Raw genomic sequence first — 17875 nt, 5'->3', positions numbered from 1 at the left:
CCATAATGTCACAGCTCACAGCAATCTCCAGCTCCTGGGCTTAAGTGATTCTCTTGCCTCAGCCTCCCAAGTAGCTGGGACTACAGGTGCCCGCCACAACGCCCAGCTATTTTTTTTTTTAGTTTGGCCGGTGCCGAATTTGAACCCGCCACTCTCAGTATATGGGGCCAGCGCCCTATGCACTGAGCTAGCTGCAGGTACTGCCCCTACTTCTCTTTTCTTAACTGACATATAATAATTGTACGTATTTGTGAGGTGCATAGAGATGTTTCAATATGTGTAATGTATAGTGATCAGAGCAGGGCAGTGTATCCATCATCTCAGACATTTATCATAGCTTTGTGTTGGGAATATTCATTGTCCTCTTTCTAGCTATTTGAAACTACATGATATATTATTCTTAACTCCCATCATCCGACACTGTAGAACTCTGGAGCTTATCCCTTTGGTTAGCTATAGCCACCTTTTTTTTTTTTTTTTTTGAGACAGAGTCTCACTATGTTGCCCTTGATAGAATGCCGTGGCGTCACAGCTCGCAGCAACTTCAAACTCTTGGGCTAAAGCAATTCTCTTGCCTCAGCCTCCCAAGTAGCTGGGACTACAGGCGCCCACCACAACGTCTGGCTGTTTTTTGTTGTATTTGTCATCGTTTAGCTGGCACAGGCTGGGTTCGAACCCAACTTCAGTGTATGTGACTGGCACTGTAACCACTGTGTCATGGGCCACCTCTTTTTTTTAAAGGAAAGTGTATTATGAAATGGTAGGAAGGAATTCTGGCAAGAGGTGGTCACTATGCTGCAGCTTCTGTCTGGGCCCAGCCCTGCCGCGCTCACGCTGCTGTGCCCCGATAGTCAGATGTGCACTGGATGGTTTCCAGCCTTTCCTGCCACCACAGTGCGTGTCCTGTGCAGCTGGTCTCAGACTCGTGTAGGAACATTCTCCCCTGTCAGTGTCTAGGCTCTCAGTGCTCTTGTGTGTTGTGGTTATTCTGTCACAGAGACAGAGATGATGTGCTGCCCAACAGCATGCATGCATGTGCGTGTGTGTACACAAGCATTCATTCATTCATTCATTGTAGGAGGAAGCAGTCACACATGAAATAGGATTGGTGGGAGTGGTTGAGGGTCAGTGGATCTAGGGAGGGTATCAATGGCTGTTTCTTGTACCCACAAATCTATTTGGGAGTTAACTACCCCCTTTCCAAGTAGGATGGTGGCCTTGAGGGAAGTGCTGTTCCTATTTCCACAGCCTCAAAGTAATAAGGTTGCTGCCTTTATAACTTGGCCTCAGCATACTTTTAAAACAGAGTTCCTCTTTAATAGGTTGAATCTAGCTTTATTTATCCCCATTTTATTATTGAAAGGAACAAGGTCTAGAGAATAAGTACAAGAAGCAAGTCCGAAGTGAGTCTAGGAGTTAGTCCCTGATGCTTCCCTGACCAGTTTCCCTGCTCAGAAGCAGTGGGACACTTTAGAGGTGGACAGATATTGCCTTTCAGATGTAACGGGGTGTTAGCACAGAGACAGATGTGGTGCAGTGTCTCTACTTGAAGCAAAGAGGAGTGATAACTGGGCTTCATCTGCAGGTAGATGGCAGACCTACCCCTCATGGTTGCTGGGATTGAGCTCAGTGTGCCTGGGAGCCTCCTGAATGAGCCCTGACTCACCCTGGCATACATGAAGGGCTCACCTTTAACTTTTTCAAACAACCCCTGAGAAACCTAGTCCTTGGCCCATTATGGTTCTTTCCTTAATATCTGGACAAGAGTCCCTGAACTTACAAAGCAGTTTTCTTTACATTGGCCATGTACTGCAGGTACAGCAAAAGTCTTCCTGAGCCACATCCAACCTCAGCCTTCTCTCCAAATTTGGGATCTCTTAGGGTAAAAACCAAACTTACAAGGAACTAATGGTGGCTGTCGTGGCTGTTCATTTCCTTATAACATTCATTGACAGAACATTTAGTATTAAGGATCACCTTTTTTCTGTGTTTTAGACTAGAATAAAGAAACTATTTTCATCTGGGAATGGGAGCTTACACCTGTAATCCTGACACTTTGGGAGGCTGAGACTGAGAAGAATGATCCTCTCTGATCACATCAGGCCAAGGAGTTCAAGACCAGCCTGCCTGAGCAAAATAGCAAGATATCTTCTCCACAAAAATCAAAACAATTAGCTGGACATGGTTGTCTATGCTTGTATTCCCAACTACTTGGGAGGCTGAGGCAGGAGGATCACTTGAACCAGGGAATTTAAGGTTTCAGTGACTTACGATGATGCCACTGCACTCTAGCCTGAGGGACAGAGCAAGATCCTGTCTCCAAAAAAATAATAAAAAAAAGAAACCATTTTCATCCCTCTTCCCACCAACCTTGTATGTTGTGTGACATTAAAATAATTTACATTTATGCATCTTTAGGAACATACAACTTACTAACATACTAGTCAGTAAACTTTTCACACACATGCTCACCACTGCACTTGCTTAGGGTTGTGTCTCCCTGGTCCTGCTGCTCAGTCCAGGATTCTCTGCTCGTGCCCCCTGCAGGCCATTGTGTACTCCCTGAATGGTGCAGAATGGTGCTTGCCTTACTCTGTAACATCCCAATTCAGAGTCATATCTGCGTTATCAGGCAGTTTTTAGGCACTACACAAGATTGCAGCCTTGGGTGCCTGGATTTGGGTCATGTACATGTTGGCTCCTTTTCACTCGGCACTTGTGTTCCCACAGATGGCCCAGCGGCGTATCCCGTCCCAGTGCAGAACATCAAGCCGCTGCTCACTGTCAGCTTCACCTCGGGAGACATCAGCTTAATGAGCAACTACGATGACTTGTCACCCACTGTCATCCGCTCAGGGCTGAAAGGTACAGAATGCTGCATATGCCCCACCCCCACAGAGTGGCCTTGTGCCTGTTTGCCTTCTGGGCTGGTGTCACATACCCAATATTTATTGATTCCTGTCCACTGCAGTGACCCCTTCTGGGCTTAATGGAGTCACTTAACTAAGGTCACTTCCCCTGAGCAAACTGCTTATCTGACACGCTGATACCTCCTCTTATCTCAAGGAGGATTTCCTGACATTCAGTCTTCATCTTCACCTGCTCTTCTCCTCACTGTGACAAGAGCCATCTCTCTCAGGGATACCGTGTGTTTGCATCTGGCTTACACTGTGTCCACACGGTAACTGGACTAGAGCACCTGTCAGTTCTCAGGCAGCAGGTGGTGCACAAGACGTCATCTCCACAGAAGCCCCTGGAATTTTAATAGTCTGGCAGGCTCATTAAGGAACTGATCGTTGTGCGGTAGTTACCTTGAAAAAGACTTGTGAAGGGTCCACAGTCCCCAAATGGAGGCTTTAATGTGAAGAGTCGCAATCAAGTGCTGGTACCTTGCTCGTAGATATATGAAGTGTTGTTATCTCAAGATAAAATCAGTGGACATAGGCATTTGAGATGTTCTGAATTTTGCAGTTCTGGGATACTAGTAATGTTGTGACCCTGGTGACTTTGTTGGAAAAACAATCTCTTCAGAATTGAATGGTGCAATGTAGAAAAGTTTAAAAATTCACTTTCTAGGCTGCCTCTGGCCAGGGTTGTTAAAGGGGCTGCTATAATGTGAATGGGAGGCGCCTCCAGGCATTGAATGTCCTGAACACAGTTAGCATATCACAGATCCTCTAACTGTCCCCTCCCATCTTTAAAAAAATACTCACCAGGATATTTACTTGATTCTTTTACATGATTTTTCATTTCCTGGTTTGTACTTAACTTTATTCGTATCCTTTTATTAGAAAAAATGGAGGCGGAAGGAGGGTGCCTTTTGTTGATACATAGACTCTTCCAGATTGCTGGAGGTATTTCCATTCTGTTTGTCATTCCTTCCACTCAGCCCTCTTTGTCCCCTGAGCTCTGCTCTGTGGCTAACTTCATGAGCAGGTTCTTTTGAAGACCATCTTGCTTACAGTTTCCAAGGGAAGTCAGAAAACATCAGTGAGCTCAGAACATACTGACAATAGCATTAGAATCATTGCTGCAGTGAGTAAGAAGGAGGCTGTGGTTGCTGTGACCTGACAAAGCTTGGGAGCTGCTGAATTCATGCCCTGGCTCACATAGGCGCCTGTCACGGCAGACCATTTTCTTTAAATTATCTCCAGCTTCTCTGCAAAATGGGCCACTTAGTTTTAGAAGGCAGAGATCTTTGTATAAACCAGATTATGGTTTTAGGGTCCTGAAGGTTCAAAAAAAAAAAAAAATGCCATAAATCTCATTAGTCCTAAGAGGTTTAAAAAAATAGGAAGGAACAAATTCTCATTTTGGATTAAGGTAAACCATTCAGTAGCCATTTCTTTTAGGCACCAAATAGCTTGTAGGTGGGCACTGACTTGCCAGTGTGAAAGTTTCTCTTACAGTATTATCACCAGCAAGAGTATTTTTCTTCTGTTCTTAGTCCCTATGATGTCATCAGCAGTGACTTATGTAGCCCTTTGTCTAAGATGAATTCATAAACTTAATTGTTAGACTGTATATAGACCTCATCTGAATGTATCTTCCCAGTGGTGCACAGAAGTCAAATAAATGTAAACTTAGGCTTTGCTTTTTATTTACTTTTTACTTTCAGCATTTATAAGTTCTTTCTGTCTTCTCTGAGAGTGGAAGACACAGCAGTAGGACAAGGCACTGATGTCACATGTAGTCATAGGTTTTACTGTGCTTTCTCTAAAAATAAGTTGTATAAGTCTCATGGAAATGCTGGTATTAGAGATAGATATTTAACATACCACCTTTATTATATTTATTATATTTAAGTTTCTGGCTGATTAGTTGTATTTCAGGGGAGCTGCAGTCCCCAATTTATGTAATGAACACGTGTTTTTTAATAGAGGCTGTATTGTTTTCAGATAAATAGGTTTTCATTTCCTTCAGGGAAAGGGTAAAAGTCGCACTGTTGTATTTGCTTACTGTCTCTATTTTTTAAGCTTCTGAGAACAAATAATAGCCTTGCCAAGTGTCAGTTGAGAGAGTGCCATGTCCCTGTGCTGACCATTTCTTCTTTGCAATTTCAGAGGTGGTAGCCCAGTGGTGCACACAGGGGGACTTACTGGCAGTCGCTGGAATGGAACGGCAGGCCCAGCTTGGTGAGCTTCCCAACGGTCCTCTTCTGAAGAGTGCCATGGTCAAGTTCTATAACGTTCGTGGGGAGCACATCTTCACACTGGACACTCTTGTGCAGGTGAGCAGGTCCCTAAGAAATGAGTACATTTTCATCACGACTGCTTTCAAGAAGTGACACTACTATGCTGGTAGTCCCCCAGTTTGGGTTAGAAACTCAGGGGTAGATTATACTTATGTTAATTATCTTTGACAATTTTTATTTTAATCTTTTTTGAATCTCAATTAAATTATGGTATATAAACTAGAAGAAAAAAGGGGGAAAGAAGTTTTTGCTTCTTAACCGGATTACTTTATTCCATTTCCCAGTCAGATGTCGTGAATAAGCAGAGTAAGCCGATGTTTATCATCAATCTGACATAGAAATCAGAACCTTTCAGAAGTGAGTGCTGAGTCTTCATAGGGGAGGAAAAATAATTTTCCCAGCTGCCTTTTGTCCAGTTCTTAGCTGAGATTCCTTGTAACAAAAGACAAGAAAGAAACAAAAACAGAAATTTAATAACATGTAACCACTATTATACATGGGAGTTAACCCAAAGAAATGAGTAAACCTATAGAGTACCTCTCAAAAGGTTGTATTTGACTTCTGGCTTAAATGCTTTGCTGAAATGCAGAAAGAAAGGTGTAGCAGTAGGAGTAGCAGTTTTTCCATTTAGAAAAACCTCATAAAACATGGGTGAGGTTTGTTCTGCCGATTTAAGCTTAAGCCTTCTGCTTTAAGAGTCTCAGGCAATTCAGTCATCCTTCTCTATCTGGTGCAGACATGGAGACACCCTCACAAATGCAGATTTCCTTTATAGATAGAAATTTCTCTTACAAAAGGGCAACTTTTCGGAGCTTACTCTATGTCTACAGTATCTCAAAATAAACATTCCACAATTACCCTTATGCCTAAGAGGCATATTTGGGGTGGCTTACTCTGGTATCTTACAGGTATATTTTGGGATGGTATATCCTGGACCCATCACACTCTAATTTTATGTTTATTTGTCAGTAATGTACTTTTATTTTTAATTAAATTATTTAATTTAATATTTAATTCAATTAAATTATGTACATTTTAATTAAATTTTTATTAAACAATAAATTGGAAGTTTAAAAATCTTAAGAAAGTATGGGCTCGGCGCCTGTGGCTCAAGTGGCTAAGGCACCAGCCACATACACATAAGGTGGCAGGTTCGAATCCAGCCTGGGCCCACCAAACAACAATGACGGCTGCAACCAAAAAATAGCTGGGCGTTGTGGCAGGCGCCTATGGTCCCAGCTACTTGGGAGGCTGAGGCAGGAGACTCGCTTGAGCCTACGAGTTGGAGGTTGCTGTGAGCTGTTATGCCACGGCACTCTACCCAGGGGGACAGCTTGAGGCTCTGTCTCAAAAAAAAGAAAGTATGCACAAGTAGGCCTCTTTCTATTTGTTTTTATTTCCCAAAAATCTTTAGAACAGTTCATTTCTGGGTCGGTTATAATAGACGATGAAATTCTTAGCAGAGTGTAATAGAGTTAGGCCTGAGAGGGAATTGACAATTCATAAAGGTGATAAGAAGAAAGAATCTTGTGTCCTAACCCTACACAGTTAGGATATCAGAGACATGTATACTAGATTTGGGAAAATTTGTAATTATATGAAGGCATTAATTATTTAAATATTCTTTTAATTGTAAAATACATATCACATAAAATTTATCATCTTAATCATTTTTAAGTGTACAGTTCAGGAGTATTTAAAAATATTACATTTGTCAACCTTAAATAATGAGATATCCAGTGTACACACCTCTATTATGAAACTAATTTATACCTTTTATATGAAAGCTATAACCTAATAACAGCCTAAGAATATGGGGAGACGGGAGGGGGGAATGGGTGGAGGGAGGGGGATTGGAGGGATCACTTCTGAGGTATATCTTATAAGGGTACAAGTGAATCTTTCTAAGAGCAGAATGTGAGCGCTTTAAAATAATAACTAAGAAAATGACATGAAGGCTATGTTAACCAGTTTGATGGAAGTGTTTCAGATTGTGTGTGAAAACCCCACACTGTACCCCAGAAGTGCATGAATGTACATAGTTACCATTCAGTAAAAAAGAAAGAAAAAAAGAGTTTTATTTTGAGCCAAATATTGAGTGACCAATGACCTCGAGAGCCATACCCAAGAAGACTTGCGTAGATAGTCCTGAGGGTCACAGTTTGGTTTCATACATTTTAGGGTAATAGGGATTGGAGGTAAAATCATAAATCAATGCATAGAAATACATGTAAAGTTACATGGATTTGGCTTCCAAAGTGGGACATCTCAAAATGAGAGCTTATGGGTTTTAGGTGGGTTCAGAGGTTCTTTGATTTATAATTGGCTAAAGAAATAAAGCTTTGTCTACAGAGTTGGCGGCAGTAGAAAGGAATATTGGTGTTAAGATGAGGGAGTCTTTTAGTCTGAGAAAGCCACCGTAAGTTACTCAGAGTGATTTTGTTAAGCAGATGGATGGCCTACAGCTGTAATTTAACCTTTGCTTTGCCAGGCCTTGGGTCCAGTTTGCAATTATCTAAACTCCACAAGGGACTTCCTTCCCATCATGGCTGGGAACTTAGTTTTAAGGTTTTTATGGAGCTTCCCTGGCCATGGGAGTTCCATTCAGTCAGCAGGGGTTGTTGGGGGAACCTTGAGATTTTACTTTTAGTTGATGGAGATCATTTGGGTACAAAACTTAAGGATGGCCATCTGGGAGACACCAATTCCAAGTGAGTATGATCAGCATTGCAAAGTGGAGAAGTTAAGGTTTTACTTCCAGAGGCAGTGACAGAAATTTCAGCAGGACAGAATGTTACATCCCCGGGAAACTGACTTTATTACTCCATGAGGAGGGGCAGTGATCTAAGGGGGTCCTATTGCTGGCACCTTGTGATATTAATTATTACAGTAATAAAAAGGCAAAAGTTGTAGCTGTGTGCCACATGGCTCAGCCTGCACAGCCACGTTCCTCCTCTCAAGATTCTGAATAATGTAATGTTCTAACAGCTTTAAGTTTGAATTATTTAATTTCACATATTATTGTGCAACCAATCTCTAGAAATTTCTCATGTTGTAAAACTAAATTTCTAGGAGTTTGGTTCTACAAACCTTCTATAAGTAGAATTATACAATAGCTATCTTTTTGTGACTTCATGTTGTAGCATATTTCAAGATGTTTTTCTTTGTAAGGCTGAATAATATTTCATTCAATGGATATCTCATGTTTTCTTTATCTGTTTATCATTGGACATTTAGTTTGTTCCATCTTTTGACGGTTGTGAATAATACTGCTATGAACATGGGTGTACAGATATCTCTTTGAGAACCTGCTTTCAGTTCTTTTGGACATACACCTAGAAGTGGAATTGCTGGATCATACGGTAATTCTGTTTTTAATTTTGTGAGGAACTGCCATACTGTTTTGCATAGGAGCTACAACATTTTACGTTCTCACCAACATTGCACAAAGATTCTGGTTTCTCCATGTCCCTGCCAATCATTGTTATTGGTGAGCATTCCCCAGGCAGTTTTAACCCTAGCTACAGTTTTAATTAAGTATTGTCTTTCTAAAGGTCTGAGGTCTAGGAAAGAGACCTGTACAGATCCAACTGCCTCATTTACAAACTTATTAGCCAGTGTAAATTCAACATAGTCAAACCTCAGAATGTTCCACTTTGAATATATGCAAGTAAATATACACTCCTGCCTTTTGGCTGGAGACACCGTCTTCCAGTAATTCAGCAAAATGACAAACAAAAAAGAAACAAAAAACAATACATATTCTCTAGGCTTTCTAGAAAACATGGAGTTATTCTTTTGGCCACATATATGCGAATCTATAAGAAAGATGATATTGTAGACATCAAGGGGGGATGGGTACTGTTCACAAAGGCATGCCACTCAAATGCTACCATGGCAAAACTGGAAGAGTCTGCAGTGTTACCCCAGTATGCTGTTGGCGTTGTTGTAAACAAACAGGTTAAAGGTAAGATTCTTGCCAAGACAATTAATGTTCACATTGAACATATTAAGCACTCTAAGAGCTGAGATAGCTTCCTGAAATGTGTGAAGGAAAATGATCAGAAAAAGAAGGAAGCCAAAGAGAAAGGTACCTGGGTTCAACTGAAGCACTAGCCTGCTCCACCCAGAGAAGCCCACTCTGTGAGAACCAAGGGAAAGGAGCCTGAGCTCCTGGAACCCATTCCCTGTGAATTCATGGCATAATAGGCATATAGCATACCATACAGGAGAACCAAGAGAGCCAATGGAATCGTGATATTAGGTGTTGGAACCTATTTATTTCCCATGAATTTATGGCATAATAGGTATACAGCATAACACACAGGAGAACCAAGAGACCCACGTACAGTAATGTGCTGGAACCTATTCCCCATGAATTCATGGCATGATAGACATACAAAGCTTTGTCACATTCAATGAAGGTACCTCCCCAAGCTATTGGAACCTTTTCCCCATGAATTCATGGCATTAATAGGTATTAAAAATAAAAGGCTACTACTGTACAAATGTTTCTCGTCATTGACTAAAAGTATAGTATTCCCCTCCCCAAAGAAGTATTAAAGCAAATTTTAATAGTGACCTAAAAAACAAACAAACAAATATATACTCACTCTTCCTCCATGTCATGGCCCATTCATCCATTAGGTGCTCAAGCCAGAAACCACAGTCTTGACTCTTTTTCTGGGCTACTCCTTTATCAAACGAGATGAGGCGAGTCCAGGGTGGTATGGCGGTAGACTGACTGGGTCACTCCTTTATCCACAGAATCTTGGTGGATATTTTTACCTCTCAGATATCTCAGTTCCACATCCTTTTGTCTAAATTGGCTACCACCTTAGTCCAGGCCACTCTGATCTCATCTGCAGTGTTGGAGCCATGCCTTTCCCTTCCAAACTGTTCTTTACTTTGCAGCCACAGTGGTCTTTGTAAAATCTCACAAGTCAGACCAGTAGCTTCTTACTGCCCATAAGATAAAGTCAAAATAGCTATTGATCCTTTAAGAGATCGCCATAAGCTGGCCTTCCATCCTCTCTAAAATTAGTTCTCACCACTCCATCTGCCATTAACCCTGCCATTCTGGACTTTTCTCTTCCTCACTTAATGCTAAATGTCTACTCTTCCAGCCTTTGCACCATTCCTATAACAGTTTCTGGCTCATGGTAGGCTCTCGGTAAGTACTGGTTGAATTAATAATTGAGCCTTAGGATTGCCCAACTTATTACTGTGCTTTGCTTGGTGAGTTATGTAATTCCCAGGGATCAGATAATGTAAAATTATTTGCCATTTATATTATCTCTTACTTGGTTTAGCTACTGGCAATCATAGCATTATTTCTTTTTAAAAAACTAATAAAAAATTACTTTTAGAAATATAGTTTGATTACAGCATGGGTTATATGAAGGGCAAAAAGAAAGACTAAAAAAGTGCTTCAGGACCAGGTGTATCAGATCTTGAATGTGTGGCTATCTCAGTCTGTTTGGGCTACTATAATAAAATGCCTAAGACTAGATGACTTATAATTAGTAGAAATTTATTTCTCACAGTTCTAGAGTCTGAGAAGTCCAAGGTCAGGGCATGGGCAGATGTGGTATCAGGTGAGGACTCACTGACTGCTCCACAGATGGCACCTTATGATTTTGTCCTGACATGGTATAAAGAGGGAAGCCAGAAGCACCTCCCTTCATCCTCTTTTTTAAGGGGACTAATCTCATTCTTGAGGGTAGAGCCCTGATGACTTAATCACTTCCCAAAAGGCCCCACCTTAATACCACCACAGTGGAGATTAGGTTTCGACAAGACCTTTGGAGATTCAATTTCAGAAGGTGGCACTGGCCGAGATGTTCAGATGTCATATGAGCAAGGAAGAGGCAAGGCAGGCCTTTGGGAAGAACAAGGCCCTAGCATTGCTATAGTGCTTGTCTGAAAGAATGAGGAAGGAAAACCAGGACAGTGAGAGTGGAGTGGGGGAGACAGGGTGAGGGCTATGATAGGGACTTGACACTTTGACACCAGGAGAAGGATGCCGGCAGCAGTGAGAGCAGCAGTTTTACTGAGAAGTCCTGGCCACGTGTCTGGGTGTGGAAGATGGGATGTGGGACTCTCAGGCAAGAGTTTGGGTTAAAGATCAAGATTTGGAATCATTTGCGTGGAGACCGTAGTTGGAAAGATGAGACTGGATTAAGTGCTGAGAGAATGACTGGAGAGAAAGGGAAATGAGGAAAGGGGCAGGTGTAGAGCTGTGGATGACGGAGTAATAGCCTTCCCTTAGCAAGCAGCAGCAGGAGGGAACAGTTAGGGGAGGAGGAAACGCCAAGCACATGAACTGCAGTGTGGATGTGGACATGGAAATTGGGTTTGGAGGCTTCCAGGTCAAAGACTGGTCTCCGTAGAACAGTGGTTCTCAACCTTCCTAATGCTGCGGCCCTTTAATACAGTTCCTGTGGGTCATGATCCACAGGTTGAGAACTGCTGCCATAGAAGAATGGTGGCAGACCTCACGTTGTAAAAGATGAATTCATTCAGTCGGTCTTTATTGAGCCCCTGGGTGCTGGAGATGAAGCTGCAACAGTTGAGATCAGGACTTAGTGACCAAGCGCTAAGACATGTTGAGGCGGCAGATACAAATGACTTTTGACGGCGTGTGCGGAAGGCAGAGAGGGTGGTAACCTGAGATGGAAAGACGATGTGTCTAAGCAAACAATAAGGCTGTGGGGCAAAAATAGAAATAAGGAAGCAAAAGAAAGAAGGGCCTGGTGCAGGTTGGAAGGTGTGGGTGTGAGGACAGTGGGGAGGTTACCCTGGAAGAGAGATGCAGGAAGAAGAGGTTGAAGAAAGAGACAAAGGATCTTTAAGGAAAGGAGGGAGCCAAAGACTTAGTGGAGGACCGTTTCTGTCTTCTTGCTCAGGATGGAAAGCACAGGGAAGAGTTGGCGCTGGAGCTGTCGGGTGCCGGGCACAGGCCATTCAAGACACGAAGCTGAAGTGAGTACACCCAGCTAGAGCAGAGTGCACGGTTTTAGAGAGACAGACATTGCTTGCCTTCACGGGAGTCCTAGAGTCAGAAGGAGTACAATTGCCTAAAATTAGGAGTTGGAAAGGCTACTGTAGCAGAAAGACCAAAGAAGGAATCTTGGGAACTACTGAGGGCATTCTGGAAATGGGAGCTGTGGAGTCTGGGTGGTTAGATGCTTCATGACCAGACACTAGAAAGCACAGTCAAGAAAAGGCATGTTTGGCTCGGCGCCTATAGCTCAACCGGCTAAGGCGCCAGCCATGTACACCTAAGGTGGCAGGTTCGAATCCCCAGCCCGGACCCGCCAAACAACAATGACGGCTGCAACCAAAAAATAGCCGGGCGTTGTGGCGGGCGCCTGTGGTCCCAGCTACTTGGGAGGCGGAGGCAGGAGACTCGCTTGAGCCCAGGAGTTGGAGGTTGCTGTGAGCTGTAATGCCACGGCACTCTACCCAGGGGGACAGCTTGAGGCTCTGTCTCAAAAAAAAAAAAAAAGAAAAGGCATGTTTCAGAGAAAGCGATAGAAACAGAATGGGAAGTTGTAGTTGGATAAGAATTCTGAATTCTTGAAATCCTCCCCTCTCTAGCCTAGTTGAAAGGCACAGAGGAGAGAGTGGGGATTTTCAGCTTTGTGAGTTCATAAGGCTTTGTTTATTAGAATATGTGCAAATTCAAATGCTGAAACCCACTCCAGGTATACTGAGCATTATCCGTGGTTGTCTGATATAGGGCCCCCTCTGCCTGTATCCTGTCCCCTCCACAGAGACTGTCCTTCCCTGCCATCTTAGCTCAAGAGATCCACCCTCCTCAATGCCAATTCAGTCACACTTTTAAAAATTCTGTGTAACTGATTGCAGCCCCTCTTCTCTGTGAACTCTCCAGGTGCCTAATCTTCTGGTGAGTATTAGACTTTTCTGGTTGTCTTATTTTCCTGAAGTCAGAGACTACGTTTCCTCTATATTTCTGACCTTTTCTGTGCCTAGAAGGTAGTAGAGGATTTATGCCATTAACCACTGTAGAAGTTCTCACCAGCTGTTGCATAAGACTAGCACAGTTTTGGGGTTCAGAGATAAGAGAGGGTCTTGATTGATCTTCCTTTGGGGAAAAATACCCCTACAGCATCTCAGCATTTTAATGTATTTGATTCTTTTTTCATTTGAGGGTCCATTTCAGCCATTGAAAAAATTGCCTCAATGATATAAAGTTAAATAATGATACCATTAAAAATCAAGTATAATATTAATTATATTTAACACCAACTTAACTCTTATGTGTAATGATTCTAAAATCACGTGTGATCTATGCTGTGCTATTCAAGGAGTCTAAAGACAGGGACATTTTAAAGCAGGAGGAAGTTAGGCAATTTATTGGACTGCTTATAAAAAGAAAGAAATATAATTTAGATTGGATAATTTATTTCCAAGTTAATTAGATTGTAGGTTATTGCGTACAATGCCATTGCCTGGTATAAACTTGGAATAGCGTCAGCTTTAAAATTGATTCTCTTGATTTACTTGTAACAGCAATGCCTATGGCTGAAGCTCTTATAAGAAAATATACCGTAATTTGTTTTCCTTTCCATCCTACATGTTGTAATTTAAAATTTGGTAACTTATCTCAATTGCTGTTGTCTGTGCCCCTCTATATATTTTGCACATCTGAAAAATCTAACAAATTTTGAGTTAACACTACTGACCAAAGTTTACAGGCTTCAGTAATCTGGGCCTGGGTCTTTATTTTATTTTATGAACTTCTGGCTTTAGTGTTAAGTTTTTTGGGGGGGACGTCACCCTATATAGATAAGAACACCCTGCATGGGTGTTACCTGCTTATAGTATACAAGATTTGGCTCACTGAATCCTGAGTTGCTTTTATTGCTTCACTTTAGTTAGTGGCCAGATCATCCATAATTTCATATTTGAAACTGTGTGGCTCCAGCCAGCACAGTTTGATGGTGACTGATCACCCACTTGGTCTGTTTTAAAGTGAATTATTTTGTACACACTTGTGCAAATGTAAAACATCCCCCCTCACTAGGTGCATTTCCTCTGTGACAGAGATCCCTTATCTTCCTCAGGAAGCTGCAGAAGGGAGAAACCAAGTGTGGGCAGGAGGCTGAGGGAGCCCTCTGGCCTTCACAGGAATCAGACTGCCGGTGGCCAGGTAGCCAGGTAGCCAGTCCTCCACCAGGGTCCCAGTCAACTGGAAACCTTATGCTCGAACTGCCTTATTTTTCCTTCCTTGGCTGGCCAGTGTAGTCCAGTGTAGTTGGTGTTGACCTTTTTGTTGTCTGTTGACTTAATCCTGCTTAAACAGCTTATCCTTAATATGTAAATGAACAGTGATTTCTTTTGAGACAGAGTCTCACTGTCACCCTGAGTAGAATGTTGTGGCATCATAGCTTGCAGCAACCTCAAACTCCTGGGTTCTTCCTCTTACACTTTTAAGAGGCCCCATTCAACTCACTGCTATATTCAAAAATAGTAATATAGTGAGGAAGCTTTCCATTCCAATTTAAAAAGTAAATAAATGACCCCAGCTAAGGCCTCTGCTCAGGCTATGTCCTTGGGCAGCCTTCCCTGCTGTCCTCTGCCCGAAATGACCCCCTGGCTCTTTCTCCAGCCTTTTACGGGACTCTATTTTTACTTATAGGATTTGTACTATCTGTCATTATGGGTAGTCCCTGTCAAAGATAGAAGGCATGGGTTAAATATCCTTTTTCCAAAATGCTTGGAATTTCAGATTCTTTTCGGATTTGGACTATTTGCCATATACCAGGTGAGCACACTGCAGCCCTGATACCCAGCATGTGTCTGGCCCATTGTATATTCATGGAACAAATATTTATTGAATGAATGATGAGCACTTCAGTAGATGAGTAAAGGATTGGCTGGAGTCCTAGTGTGCCTTGTGTAGGGGCATATGAGGTGTCAGAGTAAGGAGCTGAGACCCAGCCTTGGCCCACATATTCCCTGTAGTGGCGGCAGGTAAGTAAGGCAGAGCCAGTGACCTCCACTGTTTCTTGGCATGTTGCTGGAGAGTTGTAGCTCAGCCCTGGATGAGACATGCACCTCCAGACTGCCCCCTGAGGGATGTGTCCTCACCGGCGAATACTGACTCCATCAGACCAGCACAAGTGCTGGATTCCACCACTCCTGCATCTCCTCAAATGTGGCTGCGTATTGCCCTTTTGCCTCAAATTTAGATTTGCAAAATGTGTGAACCTCCCTATGCAAATCTTAATTTGCATATCATAAGCTTCACAGTTCTAGCCATTGATTCTAAAAATAGTCATTTTGTTTGAATCCAGAATGAGGTTAAGTCTACAAACTTATAACTGAGTTTTTCTCTAGCAGACAGGACCTTATACACAAATATGAGAGTTGCATCTGTGTGGACCCTATGTGTCCTGGGGTTTATAGGAACTGCCTTTGGTGTATTTTGCTTCTGCCACAGCTCTTCCCAGTGGGTGGCAGACAGTCTCCAGTGTTGCTGACCTAGAGGCAAGAGTGACAGAAATCAAAGATTGAGTGGCAGCTAAAGCAAGAGTGGCATCAGTGAGTGTCTGTGGGCTTGTGCAATTACCTCCGTTTGACCCTTGTTCTTTCTAAACTACAGGACACTTGTATTGAAGCCCGTATAGGTGGGAGTACCACTGAACAGCATAGGGAGAAGCAGCACCAACAGGAAATAGGACTTCACAAAAGATGATGGCTGGGCTCAGTGGATCAGCCTGTAATCCTAGCTCTCTGAGAGGTCAAGACAGGAAGATTGCTTGAGCTCAGATCTTTGAAACCAGCCTGAGTAAGAGTGAGACACCATCTCCACTAAAGATAGAAAAAATTAGCTGGGCATTGTGGCAGGTGTCTGTAGTCTCACCTACTCAAGGCTGAGGTAGGAGGATCTCTTGAACCCAGGAGTTGGAGGTTGTTGTAAGCTAGGCTGAGGCCACGGCACTGTAGCCTGGACCACAGATTGAGGCTCTGTTTCAGACAAACAAAAAAGTAAAATGACTTGATAGAAAGGGATGTTCTGTGACCTTACAGGGACCCTGAGAGGTCCTGGTCCTGCCATGTGGCCTCTGACTAAACGGTAATCATAGCCATTCGTGTTCCCCATATCAGTGATACTGCAACACCTTCACAGAAGAGGGGCTGCTTTCATTATCTGTCAGTTCTCCATTTTTCTAACACAACTGTAAAAATTATTATGGCAAAGATACCAACATTTATTTTGCTACTTTAACATCTAAAATGGATTGTATACTACAAAAACTAAATAAAATCAGCATATCTCCTCCTCCCCCAAATAAATTATCACTGACTTAAAAATGTGAGTACTGTACCCTAAATTAATTATTATGAATTCCTTCTGGTATTCTCATCCTGGTCTTAGAAGAGAGAGGACTTCCTGCTAACTCCTCTCCAGGTGATCATTCCTTTGAGACCCTGTGTCACTTCTCCAGGCTAAATAATTTCAGGTTTTTTCTCCTGGGTTCTGGTTTCCATTCCCTTAGTCTTCCAAGTCCTCTCTCTCTTACCTGGCTAGGAATTCCAAGGTGTCCTTATTGATGTGATGCCCAGTTTTAAGTACCATCATCCTCCCATCATCTTCCCTCACCTTGCAGACACCACCCTCTTCTGTTCAGTGTTCATTACACAGTGGTTCTCAACTTGTGGGTCGTGACCCACAGGAGCTGTATTAAAGGGCTGCAGCATTAGGAAGGTTGAGAACCTGGTTGGTCACCTGTTGGTTCTTCCCTACTGTGATGAGCCATCCAGGTATACAGTTGGTGTCTCCTTTGGCTACTTGTCTCTTACGTAGACATGTTTGCTTTGTTCCTGAGTGAAATAGTCTAGACCAAATGGACCAAGGGAGAATTTGATCTATTACTTTGTGACTGACTGACAGTTTAATTTTTCAGTGGGATATTACACATCTTCAAAGCTATTATTTCAATATTGTGGTACTTCAGATAGCCAGCACCATGTAGTAAGTTAAAAAGCAGCTATGGAGCTGGGATTGGGAGGTGGCGAGACCACAGCTCTTCTGCCAGTTATTAGCTGTAAGGAGGCCACTGGCCTCTCTCAGCCTCATGTGTGGAGTGAGAATATGGCATCTCTGTGAGAGAGTGGGGAGGATTGAGCGAGAGGGTGTGTATGAGTGCTCTGTGCTACTGGGATGTAGTACATTTGTCAAACATGGTATTTTTTTGTTGTGACTGTGCTTGTAAACCTCACAGATGGTTTCATCCAGTTTGAATATCTACGTTTAAATTCTTGGTGCAGAGATGTAAGAGATACATACTTATTGTGATAACTTTACATAAAATATATCACCACCTGCTCTGTGCAGGTACTGACTTTGAAAAACAGAACTTGGAAGGAAGGTGGGGCCAAAGGATAAATCCAGAAAGTGTCCATGCTGTAACCACTGGCATAGCATGTGGCCAGACTAAAGAGGAACAGAAAGTTGTAGGAAAGAAGTGTATGTTGATCTTAGTCAGTTCCTACCTGTCAAGTTGTCTGATCAAAACTGCTTTCTTTTTTTTAGGGGGGTGGGGGGACAGAGTCTCAAGCTGTCACTCTTGGCAGAGTGCCCTGGCATCACAGCTCCCAACAACCTCAAACTCTTGGGCTTAAGTGATTCTCTTGCTTCAGCCTCCC

At 42.6% G+C, this 17875-nt stretch overlaps 1 protein-coding gene across 1 annotated transcript in view; it reads left to right on the top strand.

Moving 5' to 3' along the window:
- Positions 1-17875, top strand: part of TULP4 (tubby like protein 4) — a 167339-nt gene that overhangs the window by 119914 nt on the left and 29550 nt on the right. Inside the window, exons 5-6 of the mRNA XM_012806712.2 lie at positions 2731-2865; positions 5064-5230. Coding sequence (XP_012662166.1) covers positions 2731-2865; positions 5064-5230 — 302 coding nt within the window. The remainder of the gene's footprint in view (positions 1-2730; positions 2866-5063; positions 5231-17875) is intronic.

The sequence above is a fragment of the Otolemur garnettii genome, unplaced genomic scaffold, assembly GCF_000181295.1.
Source record: "Otolemur garnettii isolate 467f Iridium unplaced genomic scaffold, OtoGar3 scaffold00056, whole genome shotgun sequence".
NCBI lineage: Eukaryota > Metazoa > Chordata > Mammalia > Primates > Galagidae > Otolemur > Otolemur garnettii.
The sequence above is the reverse complement of the archived record's forward strand: the minus strand, read 5'-3'. Positions and strand labels throughout refer to the sequence as shown.